The sequence below is a fragment of the Thunnus maccoyii genome, chromosome 5 (assembly GCF_910596095.1).
Source record: "Thunnus maccoyii chromosome 5, fThuMac1.1, whole genome shotgun sequence".
Taxonomy (NCBI): Eukaryota; Metazoa; Chordata; class Actinopteri; order Scombriformes; family Scombridae; genus Thunnus; species Thunnus maccoyii.
In genome coordinates, this window is record NC_056537.1 from 32,976,829 (window position 1) to 32,995,895 (window position 19,067).

At 40.1% G+C, this 19,067-nt stretch overlaps 1 protein-coding gene across 3 annotated transcripts in view; it reads left to right on the forward strand.

Annotated features, from left to right (window-relative positions):
- Positions 1 to 19,067, forward strand: part of ckap5 (cytoskeleton associated protein 5) — a 39,427-nt gene that overhangs the window by 15,056 nt on the left and 5,304 nt on the right. For 2 of the 3 annotated variants that reach the window (XM_042411055.1, XM_042411054.1), the window contains exons 15-38: positions 810 to 920; positions 1,213 to 1,305; positions 1,538 to 1,723; positions 1,853 to 1,947; positions 2,138 to 2,321; positions 2,508 to 2,659; positions 3,133 to 3,307; positions 4,644 to 4,757; positions 5,217 to 5,345; positions 5,542 to 5,736; positions 5,894 to 6,020; positions 6,479 to 6,561; positions 7,320 to 7,430; positions 8,157 to 8,279; positions 9,400 to 9,549; positions 9,696 to 9,899; positions 9,990 to 10,125; positions 10,895 to 11,088; positions 11,174 to 11,346; positions 15,300 to 15,473; positions 15,589 to 15,709; positions 16,928 to 17,107; positions 17,247 to 17,434; positions 18,560 to 18,635. In XM_042411055.1, coding sequence (XP_042266989.1) covers positions 810 to 920; positions 1,213 to 1,305; positions 1,538 to 1,723; positions 1,853 to 1,947; positions 2,138 to 2,321; positions 2,508 to 2,659; positions 3,133 to 3,307; positions 4,644 to 4,757; positions 5,217 to 5,345; positions 5,542 to 5,736; positions 5,894 to 6,020; positions 6,479 to 6,561; positions 7,320 to 7,430; positions 8,157 to 8,279; positions 9,400 to 9,549; positions 9,696 to 9,899; positions 9,990 to 10,125; positions 10,895 to 11,088; positions 11,174 to 11,346; positions 15,300 to 15,473; positions 15,589 to 15,709; positions 16,928 to 17,107; positions 17,247 to 17,434; positions 18,560 to 18,635 — 3,474 coding nt within the window. The remainder of the gene's footprint in view (positions 1 to 809; positions 921 to 1,212; positions 1,306 to 1,537; positions 1,724 to 1,852; positions 1,948 to 2,137; positions 2,322 to 2,507; positions 2,660 to 3,132; positions 3,308 to 4,643; positions 4,758 to 5,216; positions 5,346 to 5,541; positions 5,737 to 5,893; positions 6,021 to 6,478; positions 6,562 to 7,319; positions 7,431 to 8,156; positions 8,280 to 9,399; positions 9,550 to 9,695; positions 9,900 to 9,989; positions 10,126 to 10,894; positions 11,089 to 11,173; positions 11,347 to 15,299; positions 15,474 to 15,588; positions 15,710 to 16,927; positions 17,108 to 17,246; positions 17,435 to 18,559; positions 18,636 to 19,067) is intronic. The other variant, XM_042411056.1, reaches the window with a different exon arrangement.

Sequence of the window (19,067 nt, forward strand, 5' to 3'; positions counted from 1 at the left end):
ACCCTCTGGGTCTGGGTAACCCTTTCAGTGTTAAATAACGTGTTTTTATCAGGGTATCTGTAGGTCTTGAAATAACTTGAAAAAAGAAAAACTATAATTATAATTTTATATTTATAATTTTATTAGTATTTCATACGCTAGGAAACACTAACAATGGGCAAGTATTGATTTTATAAACTTTTTTTTTTTGTTTTATTAATCTATCTCTCCGTTGTATGTTACTTATCAGGGTCCGGCCACATTAATTAAATTGTATTTCTATTGTTCAATACTGCTGGGAAGTAGTTAAAAAATAAAAAAAACACTTTTTAAAAATACCCCTCATATTGTTTCTACTGGTTTTCCATCCTACTTTCATACTTTGGCTGGTGTGATTATGAAACAGGTATTAAATTACTTTCTTTGTGGTTTGTTTTATGAGTGGTGTTTTATTTTATTTTATTTTATTTTTTTATTGTCACTGCACACTATTCGTGTAGTGCCATGATAGAAAAGTAGGTCTGTTCTTTCCCTCCTTACACCTGTTACATTTTTTAAATCTTAAAAGGTTGAAGTGAATCAAGTCTTCTTGAGACAAGACGTTGGACAGAAAACGTGTCCTTAGTCAGCATGCATTCTGTGGGAACATACTGCATGATGGCATGATCCTGCTATCAATACTGTGATTATTCTTAATAGCAATAAATAATCATTTCAGTGTCATTTGAGTCCCACGGCACTATGACTCTGACTCTTATTCTGCATCATCAGTATTTTGCTGTTGGTTTTTCACATCATTTAAATGTTGCCTGTGTGTTTTGTCATATCAGGTTGAGGTGTGTGAGGATCTGGCAGCAGGTGTCCTTCCTGCCTCCTGTCTACAACAGCTGGACTCAGCCAACTGGAAGGAGAGACTGGCCAGTATGGAGGAGTTCCAAAGGGTAACATCTTTTTATTTCATTAATAACAAGGTGGCATCTCACAAAAATCTGACAATCTCACTAAAACACAAATTGATATACTTAATATTATAGTTAATATTAAAGGTTTTTGTCACAGAAGTATCAATATTGAAGAAACCCATATTGTTTGAACTCTTACTACCATTGAAGTATTCCACACTCAATATTTAAACTACATTGCATGTTGAAGGCTGTTAGAGCCTGATGTGTCACTACCTGCTGAATAATAACATGCAGGAATGTTAATCTATGAATTCATATTTGCTTGTAGGCTGTTGAGACTATGGATAAGGCGCAGATGCCCTGCCAGGCCTTAGTCAGGATGTTGGCCAAGAAACCGGGCTGGAAGGAGACCAACTTCCAGGTAACTGTCTCTGTTAGCAGCTGATGTTGGAGCATATTGAGCAATTGGTTATCTGAAGTAACCTGGCAGCTGCTGTTTGAATGAACATTGCCTCCAGGAAAATACTTTCAAATGTAGGTTTTGAAGTCAAACCTAGCCAAAATTTGAAAGTATAGTGGCTCCATTTGTCCCATATCATACTTTATAGAATCAGAATTCATACTAATGCTGTATTCTTCCTTCTCTTGTGTAGGTGATGCAGATGAAGCTCCACATCGTGGCTCTTATAGCCCAGAGGGGACAGTTTTCAAAGACGTCCGCCTCTGTGGCTTTGGATGGCTTGGTGGATAAGGTTGGAGATGTCAAATGCGGTGGAAATGCCAAAGAAGGACTGACTGCTATTGGACAAGCCTGCTCACTGCCATGGACTGCAGAACAGGTTTTTTAGCTTATTCCTCTTTCTTTTCCCTAAAACAAAATATCAAACCCCAAAGAGTGGTCAACAGGCCTGTAGACATTGACTATGATGAATGACCTGTATTTACACTGTTTGTTTCTCATTTGTTAGGCCGTGTCTATGGTGTTTGCACAGAAGAACCCCAAGAACCAGGCAGAGACACTCAACTGGCTAGCTAATGCCATTAAGGAGTTTGGCTTTACTGGGTAACTTACAGCCCTCATTTAAACTCATAATTATATCAACGCATTAAAAAAGTCAAGTCAGTGTCATTTTGCTAACAATTGCATTTTAAAGAATGCAGGACTGCTGTTTTTTTTAATTGTAAGCGTTGACAGACAAATGTGTTACAACAATTTTAAAGGTATCTGTTGACCTTCGACCTCTCCTCTACAGTATCAATGTGAAGGCTTTCATCAACAATGTAAAGACAGCTCTGGGAGCGACTAACCCTGCTGTTCGGACGGCAGCCATCACCCTGCTGGGAGTCATGTATCTCTACATGGGAGCTCCTCTTCGGATGTTCTTTGAGGATGAGAAGCCGGCTCTCCTTGCACAGATAGATGCTGAGTTTGAGAAGGTAGAGACTTTCTGTTGGGATCAGAATACACTGATATCTTTCTGTCAAATGGTGATTATTTTTCACTGTTGCATTGGTCAAGAAAATAAACTTAAGCTCTTTTCACCACTTGTTATCATGACAAAAAGTTATGTACAGGGAAAAGGAAAATAAAATGTTTATCTTTTATGTGTTTCTCCATCACAGATGCAGGGCCAGTCTCCACCAGCTCCAATCAGATTCACCAAGAAGGCAGCAACGGAGGAGGAGGGTGATGATGGAGAGGAGCAGGAAGAAGAAGGAGGAGGAGGAGGAGGAGGACAGGACATCATGGACCTATTGCCCAGAACAGATATCGGGTAAGCAAACATTGTCCTCAATATCATATGTCATTCACATTCATAGTAATCTCTTATTGTGGTTTAACTCAGTTTTCCAAGCTGACAGAATCATTTCCTTATTTTCCACAAGGAAATGATTCTGTCTGTCAGACTTGGTAATTTCATATAAAGCAAATCTTTACATATTTGAGAAGCTGAAACTAGTATGAGTGTGATATTTTTGATCACAAATGGTTTTAACTTCAATGACTGTGAAATTCATTTCAGTCATTAATTGGTCCAATTAAATGTTTTTTTTGTTGATTGCTTATTCAACTATTTAGTTTCAGCATGGAATCAAAGCCAGCAAAATAAGTGTTGAGGCACTATGCTGCATCCCCACCATAGGCCATTGAAATATACTATTGAGTAAATGTACTGTCTCACATTTCTGTTCTGTTTGTACTTGAAATGATGAAACTTATCTCTCTCCTTTTTGTCTCGTCTGTCAGCGACAAGATAACATCCGATCTGGTGTCTAAAATCGGGGATAAGAACTGGAAGATCAGGAAGGAGGGTCTTGACGAGGTCGCAGCTATCATCTCAGAGGCCAAGTTCATCACAGCCAACATAGGAGAGCTGCCTCTTGCCTTGAAAGGACGACTCGGCGATTCCAACAAGATCCTGGTTAGTTAGAGAGCAGGCCTGTACTGCTGCATTAAGATAATAGCGAGGCTAGTACAGGATCTAGAGGCATTTAACATGACAGCTTTGTTTGACAGGAATAGGAATGCCACCTGAAGCAGTTCTAAATTAGTAAGAACCTGGAGAATTTTTAGTGTTTGTTCTTTTCAGTCTGAATGTGAAGGTGCTGTGTGGAGTAGCAAATAAAACCCAGCAGGAATGACTGGCTAGCTTATGATTAAGGCTGGGCAAAATATTGGTATTGTGATATGAGACTAGATATCATCTTAGATTTTGGACATTGTAATATCATGATATGACATAAGCATTGTCTTTTCCTGGTTTTAAAGGCTGCTTTACTGTAAAGTGATGTAGTTTTCTGAACTTACCAGACTGTTCTAGCTGTTCTATTATTTGCCTTTACCCACTTAGATAATCATCAGTAATGTGGATATAATGACTATCAAAAATCTCATTGAGTAAATATTTTGTGAAAGCACCAATAGTCATCCCTACAATATTGTCACAATATTGATATCGAGGTATTTGGTCTAAAATATTGTGATATTTGATTTTGTCTGTATCGCCCAGCCATACTTATGATTTTAGTCATGAAACTTCATGATTTCTTGCTTTGTAATCTGAAGAAATTCACCATTGAAATCAAACATACAATACATAGAAAGAGAAATTCACCATTTAAAAAACAAAACAAAAACTGAAACGTACTATCAAGCCAACAAGAGGTACGTAGGCACCATCTGGCCAGTACACGCAGATCACTCTGTCTTTAGTGGTCGCTGCTGTAGATTTAATGGAGATTTATGAAAAGTAAAAGATTTCATGGAGGAAAGGCTTTCTGAGCCTTATACTTTCTGTTTTTCCCACGAATGTTTCTGTCTTGGTGGAGCGGCTGATAACAGCACTGCTGTTAAAACTGGACAAAATTTTGCTGAAATATTAAATGAAGTAATTAAAACCTCAGTTTTAATGAAATTTGATGATGTCATAGTTCTGGGAGAAAGTGCTTAAAATGTGAAATTCTTCACAGTGTTGCATTATGCTACATGGGTTTGCAATTGAGGCACCAACACAGCAATGAAGGCTTGTCAACTTCTGCCTACAACCCAGATTAATATATAAGGACAAGGATGTACAGTATTTGTCAACATACACATAACATCTATGGAAAAAAAGTACCGGCTTTGAATACAGTTATTGGCCAGTCTGAAACAGAACTAAACCAAAGTGAAATTGTTAAATAATGTTAGTCTATAGAAGGTTTGGATGTAAGAAGAACAACATGATTTAAAATCTGAGCATTGTGTCTGTTCTCCAGGTCCAGCAGAGCCTGACTATCCTGCAGCAGCTGGCTACAGCCATGGGACCTGGACTCAAGCAGCATGTTAAAGCACTGGGAATCCCTGTTATCACTGTAATGGGAGATAGCAAGGTACACTGACACTCTCATCTCAAACACATCCCAGCTTTCAGAGGGATGTGGAGCACAAGTAGTGTTCTGTGTAAGACCTTCTGTGTTAAAGGCTCATGTCTGTACATGTCAACAGATTTTTATTTTCAATTTAATGACACTTTTTAATACTTCCTCCTTATATTTATAAAAGCTGCAATCACATTACATAAACCACATAAGTTTCATTTGAGTTACTGCACCACCACAAACTTTTGAACTCTTTAAAAACGAATTGTTGTTCAGCACATGTGCAGAACATGCAAATGTTGTAACATGCAGTCTGAAAATATACACAAATTATAATGGAGTATGAGGAATCACAAATAAACAAAACATGCTTATCTAAAGCAAAGTGTTGAATATACAAATGTGGTCTTGGTGAAGACAGTGTCACGTCTTTGTGTGCTGATAATGGGCATGTCTCCTGTTCCTCTGCAGCCGAACGTCAGAGCAGCTGCTCTGGCTACTCTGCAGGCCTGGGTGGAGCAGACTGGGATGAAGGAGTGGCTGGAGGGAGAGGACCTGTCAGAGGAGCTAAAGAGAGAGAATCCCTTCCTACGACAGGAGGTATATACACACACACATACTCCACTCTCTTAACATGGAGAATCCAGTATTCAGCTGTTTCAGGAAAGAGGAATTGTTTTCTTGCACCTTCTGGGTACAAATGAGATTTTCAGGTGAACATATTCCTACGCTATATCATAATATACAGGATGCAAATAAAAAATGTGTGTGAAATGCAACTCTCTCCATCACCCAGGTGTTAGGCTGGTTAGCAGAGAAGCTGCCCACTCTGAGGACAGTACCTGGGGATCTGATGCTGTGCATCCCCCAGCTCTACGCCTGCCTGGAGGACAGGAATGGAGACGTGAGGAAGAAAGCTCAGGACGCCCTACCCACCTTCATGATGCACCTGGGCTATGACAAGATGAATAAGGCTACAGGGAAACTCAAGGTACAACGTGTGTTATGAATGACACTCTCAGTATACTGTTTCTTTCAGCAAACTGGTTAGCAGAGGTGTTAAACTGCGCCTGATCATACAGTGAACACTGATTCATAGCTGTCCTGTCTGCAATAATGAACCTCTCTCTGTCCTCGTCTCCCTCCAGCCTGCCTCTAAGGACCAGGTGGTAGGCATGTTGGAAAAAGCCAGAGCAGTGATGCCAGCTAAACCTGCTGCTCCTGCTAAAGCTGGAGGAGGAAAAGGCTCTGCAGAACCAAGCAGAGCTGCATCAGGTTTGTGTGACATCGCAGTGAATGACTTTTAGATAGATTACAACCACAGTCTCACATGGCTGATTCTCAGTGTCAAACCATCTTTGTGGTGGTTCGACAAATAATGTTGTATTATGTGTGGGTTTAGGACTGTCATCAAATCCAGACAAAGTCATCAGTATTATTTTAGAAATTAAAAAAAATCTGCAACAACAAACTGGCAAGTTGATGGCAGTCTAGTCTGGTATATTAAGAAATACTGGAAATGTGGAAAAAAACAAGCCCAATCTTTTTTATTTATTTATTTTTATTTTTTTATATTCAGTACTTTAAGTGTTATCCAAGAGAGCATGTGCTCTTTCATAGTGCAGAGTTTTCCACAAAACAATTACAGCAAGGTTGGCAAATTCCTTGACAGTCGGCTCAGTGATTAAGTAACAAATATATTCACATACTTGATCAATGCCTGTTCTCTGCAGCCTCCAGGTCTCAGCCAGCCAACGAAGACTTTCCTGACAGTAAACCTGAAACTAAGAAGGTCAGAGGAGGAGCTGCTAAGAAGGTATGTGTGTGTGTTGTGCACAGTAACGGTGGAGGTATCATACTGTAAATTCTCAAATAAAAGCTGGGAGTCAAATAATTGCTTGGTCTTAAATATAGTAGCTGCGGCTGGAATGAACAAAGGCAGCCTGTTAATAAAAGCCTGCTAAAAATATTGTAGGGGTAGAATTGCTTTACTATATTGGCTCAAATGGGTACAGATGTACCTGTGTCCATTTCCACAGCATCAATTCCATCAGCACAACAAGAGAGTCCTGATATACTCGCTACTCTCAGAAAAACTCAGTGAAACTTGATGCCTCCTGGTAGGCTTTTAACATGAAGCAGTCTACCTGGAAATTGATGGAATATGCGAGCGGCTGGGAGGCTATTACTGTCAAACAAATGCAGGAGGTGTTGAGTTTCATTGACAGTAACCACTTACAAAAAAAAAAAGTAAAACCAGTAATTTACATGACTCTGTTTACTTGGTGCTGTATAAATATACATTATATTAAATTTATCAAGACAACTGTTGAACAGGACAAGCAGGAATAAAGATTCCTTTTTAAGAAAACTTGCTTCAAATAACTGTTGGTTCTCTCTGCAGATCAGGTAAAGAAAGGCCATAGCCACCATTGATTTCTAACTCTTTGTGCAGCTGAATAAACTGTCAGATTAAGTAAATTCATATTTTTTGACTGTGTACGTCATTTGGTTTTCATCGGTCATTTCTTGACTGTGAAGTGTGAACATGATGTGGTTTTTCTATTCGCCCAGCTCCCCTCTCCTCCCGAAGAACCTGCCCCTCCCCCTCCCTCCAAGGACAAGGACAGTAATGCTAGTAAAAAGCTCCCCAGCAAAGGGAAGGCTGCTGCTGGCAGTCAACAGGTAGATGTGGCACAGGTGTCCTCCTGATGAAACTCTGGAGTCACGAGCAGCAGATGTGGACAGAGTTTCTCACTGGACACTTGTTAGCCTGACAGATCTTAACCTCCGTACAGCTTCTCTCCTCCTTGGCCCAGCCTGGTCTTGGCTCGGCCTAATACTGTGTCTCTCTAATTACTAATACTGGCACTGTGAATCTACAACTGTATCATCAAATTCACATGGACTCACATTTGTTAGGTGAAATTAGATCAGCATACCTAGACATTTGTTTTTAAGCCTTTTTAACAAGTAACAACATGCTGACATAAAGATGAATCAAAGTGCAGTTTATGCATGCTTACAGAAATGAAGCAGAGACTGAGAGGGGTCACATGCCACTTAAAGGTTTCAGGTCACTCCACTGCATGAGTGTGTTTCTGGATGTGTGTTGCATGTTTTTGAATAATATCACACGAGTGTTTCTGCACTCTGTTTTATATGTGTTAACCTGCACTGAGATCTTTTCAGCATAACGGCGCCGTATCTCTTGTTTCTACTCTGTCTGTCACCATTCAAAACACACACACACACACACACAAAGATAACCTACACTAACAGCTGCTTATTCCATGTGATTACTACACACACAGCCAATGAGGAAACATGATGTCACACAATTAAGTACACAGACAGAAAACATCGGTTTGCTTCCTCAGCCTCATACTGTGATTTTGGTTCCCCTCTCAGGGTGCAGCTGCTAAGAAGCCTGCAGCCAAAGGCATGAAGGATGATGAAGATAGGTCTGGGCCAATCTTCATCCTTGTCCCCAATGCTAAGGAGCAGAGGATCAAAGAAGAGAAACAACTGAAGGTACCTGCAGGGCTGAACAACATATCATGGTTCCAGTGCAGGAGAAGTTACTGACTTCTGAATTTCATTTGGCCTACATTATAAATACAATATAGTAGGGCTAGAGATAAGGCTAAACATTGAATCTCGTATTTTAATACATTTTTGGACTTGATGTCCAGGACAGTTGAGCAAAAATAATAAGACCTGCACCACCTGCAAGGCTGTCATTATTAGACATAGAGTACATGTTATCACACACAGCTATCGACCAGATGCTTCAACTAAGTAGAGCAGCTGAATAATCATTTTCAACACAGATGGAGCAGAAAACTCTGCACACTAATTCACCTGCTCCTGCTGTTTGTGTTTCTTGACAAAGTATTAAATTAGTCTGATATCTGCGGACTGCTGCTAGCTTTAGCTACCTGGCAGGCAGGTACACTGAAAAGACTGAACAAAGAATCCGCACACTGCTCTGTGATCTCAGTTTGCCTTTGTTGATGAGGTATCATCTCTGGTTATGAGTTGAAGCAGTGGGAGTCGACTGAACAGTGTTCAGAGTCATTTTCAGTCTGTCCCTCCTGTAGATGCGACCCTTAAATTCACTACTAGATAGCCAGAGACAGATAGCCACCTGCAGTCACCACAATCCTTTAAATTGCAGCAGGTGAGCATGTAGTGGAAGTATTCACACCAGTTTACACTATTTAGACATAGTGCAACAACAAGTTAGTTAATTAAATTAATTTAATTTGTTGCCCAGCCCTACAATATAGCCTACTGAATGCTAGCTTTAGCAACCAAACTTGCACTAAATCTAAGCACTGCCCCTTTTAATAAATCTACAACACAGGAATACATAGTGTTGTGAAATACACCTGCAATGAATGTGGTGTTTTTGCCCCTTGTATCACGTAAATCTTCAAGTGAGTACTGGTGGTCATTTCTGGCAGCCTTTAGATGAAAACATGCAACTGTTCCATTTAAACCAACTGTTTTCTTTGACCAAAGTTGCTGCAATTGTATTTTCAGCTGTTGACTTCCTTACTGAAGATGTCTGACACAAAACTGAGCAGAAATGCTGTTGAAATTGGCTTGAATTTGATTGTTCTCTCTCCTTGGAAATGTCTTTCTGTAGATCTTGAAGTGGAACTTCAACACTCCTAGAGACGAATATGTAGAGCAGCTTAAAACTCAGATGTCAACCTGCTTTGCTAAGTGGCTCCAGGATGAGCTCTTCCACTTCGACTTCCAGAGACACGTCAAAGCTATCGGAGTCATGATTGAGGTAGGAACTACTGTGTGTGTGTGTGTGTGTGTGTGTGTGTGTGTGTGTTCATGTGTCCTGCTCTTGGAAAGATGTCGTACTTTGTCTGGTTCTCATTTTCTGCAAGGGTAGTTAAAAAATGGTTGGTATGTGTTTGTACTTGACAGAGGTTAGAGAGTGAGAGTGAAGCCACCATTAGCTGTCTGGATCTGATTCTGAAGTGGTTCACCCTGCGGTTCTTCGACACCAACACCACAGTCCTGATGAAGGTGCTGGAGTATCTGAAGCTCATGTTCGCCATGCTCAACAGAGAGAACTACCACCTCACAGAGTATGAGGCCAACTCCTTTGTCCCCTACCTCATACTCAAGGTCAGCACACGTCACACTCACATTCAGGATGACAAACACACCTCTGTTTTTCAGTTTTTCATGCTCAGTCTTCTTTCCTCTCGTCTTTAGGTTGGGGAGTCGAAGGATGTGGTTCGCAAAGATGTTCGAGCCATTCTGACCATGCTGTGTAAGGTTTACCCAGCATCCAAGGTCTTCCCTTTCCTCATGGATGGAACCAAGTCCAAGAACTCCAAACAGAGAGCTGGTAGGTCTCTACAGACATAAAGCTGGAGTTACAACAAACTCTGTCCAAACGATTGGAAGTGAAGTATTCTAACAACTAGGGATGCATGATATTGGATTTTTTGCCAATATCTGATATGCCGATATTACCAACTCACTGTGGCTGATTGCCGATACCGATATATGCACATATTTTTTTTCCAGATGGCTGAGGAGACTATTACGCATGCAAGCATAGATTGTACTAAGTATGATCAAGAAAGACAATATATGAAGGAAGAATTTAGGAAGCCTTAAAACTTTAATGAACCTGCCAAGTGGGTGGAGCAGTAGAGTTTTCATTGAGTTCATTAGACAGACAGGATTTAATCTCTGGTCCACACTCCAGAGCAGAACGTGGCGGTAATGCATGTAATACGCTGGTTGCCTACTGCCGTTATAAACCAAAAAGATTTTTTTTTTTTTTTTTTTCAAACAGAGTGGTACATCCTGTCAGCCGAGGTGTTTCCTATCTGTGCAGCCGAACTTAGCAGCTCCTCGGTGGACTGTGTCACCCTGACGGTCCCGGTGCTTCCTCCGCAGGCACCGGGACCGTCAGGGTGAAACAGTCCGTGGAGGGAAGCACAGTCAGGCGGCGGAGGAGAAGGCAACAAATCGGCCTCTCATAATCAGCAGAAATGGCCGATGCTGATATTTCATTTTAGAGCTTTTATCGGCCGATACCGATGACGTGCTGATAATATCGTGCACCCCTACTAACAACATTGTTTCTGTGGCTTTCTTCTTCTCAGAATGTCTGGAGGAGTTGGGTTGTTTGATAGAAAGCTATGGGATGAATGTATGTCAACCAACTCCGGCTAAGTCTCTGAAGGAGATCGCTGTTCACATTGGTGACAGAGACACGTCTGTCCGCAATGCTGCCCTGAATACTGTGGTGGCTGTCTACAACGTCTGCGGGGAACAAGTCTACAAACTGATAGGAAATGTAAGCTAGAGAATTATAATACTGCAGGATGTCATAAGACTCACTTTGTACAATTTTACATAATTCTTTCCCCCGTCCTTCCCAGTTGTCAGAGAAAGACATGAGCATGCTGGAAGAGAGGATCAAGCGTTCAGCAAAGAAGACCCCTGCAGCTCCAGCCAAGCAGACTGCCACAGAGAGGTCTCAGAGAGAGCACCCAACTAACCCCAACGCCACCTTCCTCCGCAAGCCTGCGCAGGAAGACCCCAACAAACTCAAGTAGGTCACCTCTAACATTGGTCTGCAGGGAAAAGTTAACCTCAGCTGAATAAGAAACAATGAAGATGCAGATAGAAATGTAGCTCTACTGCACTTGTATGGAATTATACTCAAGTCTGTGTTTTTGTCTTTTTATGTGTCCACCATGAAAATAAGATGACATATTGAACAACTGAAATAGAAGAATGTGAAGGACAAACAATGAGTTAGTAACTGTCAAACATGACTTTAAAGGAACAAAGGAGGAACAAAAATGTAGTACATGAACAACATGATAAGTTGTAAAATCACACGTATATTCCATTAACATATTCAGGCACATATAAAGTGTTTTAAAGCATTATCTACACAATAGTATAGAAAACTTTCTAACATCTGTTACCTCACAGTTTCTTTAAAAGTTCCTCTTTTTAAAGTTTTATCATTGTACAATGTTGAATCACAGTGGATGTAATTGGGTTTTTAAACTGATCAATTGAAAAATACTATAGTCATGGAGAGATTTATTTTCACTTTGACCTTAATCAGATGTTGTCAGTTTAGTAACAAATGAAGGTAGTTTGTTAGCTTTAACCGTCTAGTTAGCTGCTCTCTGGAGTGGAAGAATGACATTATTGCACAAATAAATCTTCTTATACGGTGTATGTTAATGTGTTAATGTTAAATATTTACTTCCTTGCCAATATAAAAATAGAACTGCTACCAGTATTTCAATTATTGATTAAAGTATTGACTTTCATAATAGTCTTATAATAGACCAAGCAGCTTATATTACAAACAATGTAAATCTCAAATATTACAAACCAAGTAGAGGGGGTGTAAAGTGATGCTTTCTGTGTCTATTTTTAGATGCAAACCAGTGGATGGAGCATTAATTGGAAGGTTGTAAAATAGCACTGCTGGGTTTCCTGTCTTAAATGGTTAACTACACCACTTGTGCCCTTAAGTATCACACTCAGTGATTCTAATTTGTTTTAGTTCTGAAATAAAAGTAAAACTACAGTGGGCATTCAATCACCAAGCCTCTGAATGAAGTATAACTGCAAGTGATGGCTCATTCTTTGCTCAGGTAACATGTACCACTGGCTATAGTTCATTATCTGTCCCTATCCAAATAATGGAGTTATACCCCCAGCTGGCTCGGTTAGTGGTCAATGTTCAGATGCTATAAACAATAGTTACAAACATATAAAGGGTAAGAGCATAATTGACTGTTGCAGAAGAAAAGAGGTGAAGATAACAGATGTTATGCAAAAACAAAAAGTAGGAAACAATAATGAAAACGACTCAAATTAGCATTTGAAGCACAGTGTGTTGGATGTCCCAAAGTCCTGAGTAGGTGAATTCATGTTTTCAGTCAAGTGTATAAACCCCAACATTTCCAACTGTCATTCATAAGCATGTTTTTCATTCTATCAGCCAGCCATCTCTTTAATCAGACTGTCAGATTCATCATAGCCTACATACTGTGGCTTAACTGCTGTCATTTGACTGTAGTGAAATTTCACATAGATGTTCTGATCTGATCTTCTGTTTGTGTTCTGCTCGCAACTAATCTGTCCTTCTCTTCTCGTCACGTTTTTACTGAGTCATTGCATGTTAGGTTGCTCTCACAGATACAGATTTTTATTTGAAAAGAAAATCGGCACATTTAAATTCTATCAACTGTGTCTGTGAAACCAACCTGTGTTTGTCTTTGGCTGGCTGATGGGCTGCCTGCTCGTCTCTTAACCCCTTCATCTTTCTTCCTGTGTGATTCTTTCCTCCTGTCTCTGCTCTGCTGCCTTCCTTTCTGGAGCAGAATAATGTATCGCACGTATAGAATGTGAGTACCTCTTCCTCCTCCTCCTACCCTCTTTTCTGTTTCCATTGGAAAAACTCTGAATGCATTCTAATACTTATCATCCTTAAGACTTTATTCTTATTCCCCACTATCAGCCGGTATGTAAAGCACCAGACTAATGTTCCAAATGTCCTGCTGTCACTTTTAAATATACATCATTCTTACTGCCTTCATCACCCTCTTCATCTCTCTTATCTATGTCTGTATATGTTGTATATAATGAGCATGGACATGAAATGAACTGTCCTTTACTTTGACTTATACAGTCCTGCCAGTTACAACAAATATAGGGTCTCAATATCCTCAAAAAGTCAGTTTCAAATAGAACATGAGTCAGTATTTTTGGCTATTGATCTTTACATTTTACATTTCTCATTAGTTTTGGTTGGTCGTGATGTTGTGGAATTTGTCCTTTTAGGAAAATAGATGAATACAAGGCATTTTAGAACACTGGTAATGAGCTGATTGGTCAAACAGCTGACACTGTGGTTGCTTCAACTTGTGTACAGCTTCATTCATGAAACGAGGAAGCATTATAGTATCGATGTTAGGATGAGGGGTAGACATTTGTTGTTGTTTTAAAATAAAGTCAGACTTTGCTGTTGGCTTCCTGACTCATTTGCAAAAGACGAATGAGCCGAGAGCACAAGTGAGCTAGAGAGTGAATGAGGGAGAGGGAGCGGTGGTAGAGAAAGCAAAACGAGAGAGATAAAACTTTATTTTCTGATTGTTTCACGGTGGGTATGTTCTAAAGCAGAAATAAATAGCTACTGAATAGATTTGTCTACTGTGGCGACAGGCGCTCTGGAGTTTCAGTCTGCTCTGCCTCCTTTCTTCTTTTCATTCCTTCATCACATCCAACTCAAACATCAGTCACGCAACAGTAAATACAAAGAACATTGTTGTTTCCTCAAGTGTGAAAACTGCTTTTCAAATGTCGCCGTTGTTTTTTTTTTTTAATCTGCCATGGGTCTAATTAACATAATCTACATGCTTCTGGGGAATGCAAACAGGAATGCTCAGAAGGGACTGTTAGGTCCTTGTTTTTGGTGGAAAATGAGCGAAAGAGAAACTGTGTGTTAAGAGGGTGGAGGATCAGAGGTGACAGCAAAGAGAAGAAATCAGTGTTTTTGATTTTGAGCAGTTGTGAAGACATTTCACTGGTACTTCAGTGTCTGAATATAAGGAGTGTTGGCATGCTGTGGTAGTATAGTATACACATTAGGCTTAAGAGCTCAGCATCATTATCTATGTGGTTAGACTGTACTGTGGACTGTGTAAAGGCATTATTTGGGCTCTGCATTGGTTATGTGTTACATTCGGAGACTTGAAGTTTTGTTTTCCCATCACAAGACTTGTCACATTGAGATTAAAAGCATGTCACATTTAAATGGAAGCAGTGGGTTATAGTTAAAGCAGACAAACTGTACAGGAAACAGTTAAGATTCAAATATGTCATTTACTCAGGTGTTGTGGAAATGGTTCATGTCAGTTGGTTTTATATATCTAAGTTTAAGTGTGCATTGTTTTGTTTTTTTTGTTTGCTTGTTTGTTTTTTTATTATTATTTTTTTTTAGAGGCATTAATGGTGAATTGATGATTTATCATTAATTTGGCCAACAATCATTTAAGGAGAATTTTTGTTCTTTATTCCAGTTGTCAAGGTCTCTTTTCAGTGTGTTTTCTTCCTTTCCAAAGAAGACACTTCATGTTGGTTTTAGATCAGTGCTGCTCAGCTCCAGTCCTGACAGTCCAACAGGAACAAACTCTTCACACACTTCAATACTATGATTTGAGGTTCTCTGAATCAGACCTACATTAGACTCAAAGATAAACTAGATAATATTTGTTAAAGGTGAAAAACATCAATTATGCTTTGAACCTTTTCCCTCCTTTGTTATTGACCTCCTTGCTCTGAATACATTGACTTTGGACTGAGAACCATCAGATAAATCCACATACTGTCCTAGATTCTCAAACTAATAAGTAAAAGCTTGTGCCAGTCAGAACTGGAGCTAAAAGGCACTGATTGATCATACATAGACTAAACATACTGTCCTCTCCACTCTTCTCCCATCTTCAACCATATATCCTTCAATTGCTCATCCAGCCAAGCCCGTCAGAACGCTCAGCACAGCGAGTCCTCCCACCCATCCATCCCCAAAGAATTCCAGTTAGACCTGGACATGATCGAGATGGACCAGAGCAGAGTGTGTGAGCTGCCAGACCTCGTCCAACACAAGCTGGATGAGCTGCTGGAGCCCATCATGATCCCCGAACCCAAGTAAGTCAGACAGACTGAAACAGATACACAGTTCAGTATGAAACGTAGGAGAGGAAGGATTAGAGCTATTTGAATATGTTGTTATGATTAATGCTGCTGTGGTTTATCCTCCAAGGATGCGTGCAGTCTCTCCTCACTTCGATGACCTCCACAACAGCACAGCCTCCACCATCAACTTTGTCATCTCTCAGGTGGCGAGTGGTGATATCAACACCAGCATACAGGCACTGGCACAGGTATAACGCATACAATCTCTCTCTCTCATTCAAACACACACACTCACTCACTCACTGCTTTGGTCAAATACACATAATTTATGATCTTCAGCCTTCAAATGTTGAAATCAAGTGTTAAAAAATGAAATCCATACATGTGAACATACGTATATACTTAGTCACTCATGTAAACCTGCATAGTTGCATACACACTGTACACACATCTAGACAAACACTATATCCTACTGTATACTGTACATACACATCTACATACTGTTGCAGTGAATTTCAACACAACCTCTTATTACTGCTGTTTTTATAAAATTATTACAAATTTGCTCAGACATGTTTTCATCAATCATGTCTTCACAAAAACATGAAGATTGTGTCTGACATCACAGATGAAGGGATATCTTTAAACTTGGATTTGGGATTACTGCTCACTACCATCTTTGACCATTTGTTCTTTCCTGCCTCCAGGAACTGACAAAGTCAAACCTAAACCTCTACATCGTACTGTGATTGGCTGAAACACTTGTCATTTTTTATAGACAGATAGAGAGAGATGGAGTACCTTATTAATCCCAAAGGGAAATTAGAGTTGGGGAGGTGGGAGAGGCCACTGGTTGCGGATGTGTATTTCCTCATCCTGTATTCCCATTTCAGATATTTCTTTAAGCAATCTCCTCTCAATATAAAAACTCAGGACTCTCCTGGATAATGTAACAATGTAACAAAGTGCATCCCAGAAGCTGCTCTCTGCTCTGCTAAGCTAAGAATATGTGCCTGAAGCGACATCAAGTTGCACAGAACAGAATGAGCTGAGCAGGAAATCAGACACAGAAACAGCATAGAGCATCTGGTCAGTTTTCAAAATAAAACACCCTGTGCAGACTCCCGATCGTATATCAACAATAAACACAATTAAAACAGACAAAAATGGAAACCATTTAACTACTTAACCTACTCACCCATTGTAGAAGCACATAAACCAAGTAAAAATATTCAAATCAACAAAATCTGAACAAGTCAACAAAATCGGGCAGGCCGTCACCATAGTAACTACCTGGTTTGCTGCTCATATTTGGTACTGGTGAGCACCAGAAACTTCCAATAACAAACATTTTGATTTTATTGGAACGTCAAGACGAGAAAAAGACTGACTTAAGACAGCTTGGACTGAGTTTTATGATCACCTTACAGATGATTGATTGCAGAGCTTGCGGTTTGTCCCCACAGATTGACGAGGTGCTGCGGCAGGAAGACAAAGCAGAAGTCATGTCAGGTCACATCGACCAGTTCCTCATCGCTACCTTCATGCAGCTGAGGCTCATCTACAGCACACACATGGCTGACGACCGGCTGGACAAGAAGGACATTTTTAAACTGTACAGCTGCATCATAGGAAATATGCTATCTGTGAGTAATCACTTCCTGCTGCTACTCTGATACATACACTCATCCGATATGTCTGTAGCTCATTGACTTTGTGAGGTAGACACTGAGGACGAGGAGACATTAATGTCTTGATGAACTCCTCTGTCCTTTCTGTCACCAGTTGTTCTCTATGGAGTCCTTGGCCAGAGAGGCGTCTATGGGTGTGTTGAAGGATCTGATGCACGGTCTGATAACACTGATGCTGGACGCCAGAGTGGAGGACATAGAGGAGGGACAGCAGCTCATCAGATCTGTCAACCTGCTAGTGATCAGAGTCATGGAGAAATCTGATCAGACCAACATACTTAGGTGAGCGTGTCCAGATTTTAACAAATGGATCCTATCAAAATAAAATTTCACTTTCACATTGCTCAGGACCACAGAATTATCCATCAGTCATGCAGCATATTCCAAAAGCTCAGTGACTGCATTTCATTTATTTATTTATATAACGCTGCTGCTTGTCTGTAGGACATTTTTAACCAACCCTGACATTTATGATCAGATTCTACACAAATATGTACATTCATTTTTCAAATAGTTGTTTACCTCAGCTGCAGATGGAACCAGATCTGTATTAATATATAATACCACTTAACCTATATTTTAATAAGACTCCCTGTTTTCTAATCTGCTCCAGTTTTGCTGTTTGCTGTTACTAAAAACTCATTATATCAATGAATTCAACAGACTGTATACAGTATTTCCACAGCATCTACACAGCAGCAGGTGTGTCATACTTAGTTTGACCATAAAAGCCTCACAGTAAAGAGGGTATAATGAGTTCTGTTAAGAAGACAATCACCTGCATAGAAAGTGTTGTTGCTACATTACTGCAGCTTTAAACTGCTGTATCAAAAGCCACAAAGAAGAGTTTCTATTTGAACAGAAATGCTGTTTCATGCACTCATAGGCCCTGTTCTTACTTGGCATTAACATAATGGTGATCCGATCACAAGTGGACAGCTCTGAGTACGTTAGTTCACGCCTGGCATTAGAATGCGTCTCCAATGACCACTTTGTGATTGGATCTCACTTCCCACTCTATATGCAAATAAACACATAGATCATTTCCATTTGCAAATACCAAATCACCAAGCACAGTGCAAGGCAGTAAAGTGCAAGGCAGTTTCAACATTTTGGATCGCCAACAACAACCTCATCATCAATGACTCGTTTTTAACCGGGCAGCCCGAGTGCTGAACGAAAACTGCTGAGCAGAACTTGGGAGAGAATTCAGCAGTCGACGTTTCTCCATTATCTGTTTAGGAGCAGCTGAGATCATTGAGCCCCAGCTCTGTGTATCATGAGAGTTTTAGCATCCCATAATGATTTTCCACCATCACAAAAACAAAACCTAGAAGAAAGACTGAATAAACGTGGTTTGTGTTTTAGCCTGTTTATCTGACTCCTTCTCTTCCCGCCTCTCTGCAGTGCTCTGCTGGTTTTGCTTCAGGACAGTTTAGTCTCGACAGCTGGGTCTCCCATGTTACCTGAACTGGTCATGAAGGTAAGTCCTGTCACAGCGGAGGACGTACACTAAAGTTCACACTCGGGATGCAGCGATATTACTGTTAACGCTGCTTTAAAATATCATGGTTTTGTTACTGTAAAGGATCAGCTACACCGAGTGTTTCTGTTCTCACTCTCAAAAAAGGAACATTATGGTACGTTGTTTTTCTATGAACAACGGTTGTACTGTGAGGAAAATTAAACAAAACTGGACAGTTGTGTTAAACAAAATTTCCATAAGTGCAACCGAAGGTCGGCCTGCAGAAACAAAACAAACCTGATGTATTAAAATGCCATGTTCAGGTACGCAAAGTTCCACATGCTGTCACAGAAGTCACTCCCCTAATTTGTGTCTAAGGGGGGCTACATTAGCTAAAGGAGACATGTTCTGACTATGACTGAGGGATCCAACATCCCAAACTTAATGCAA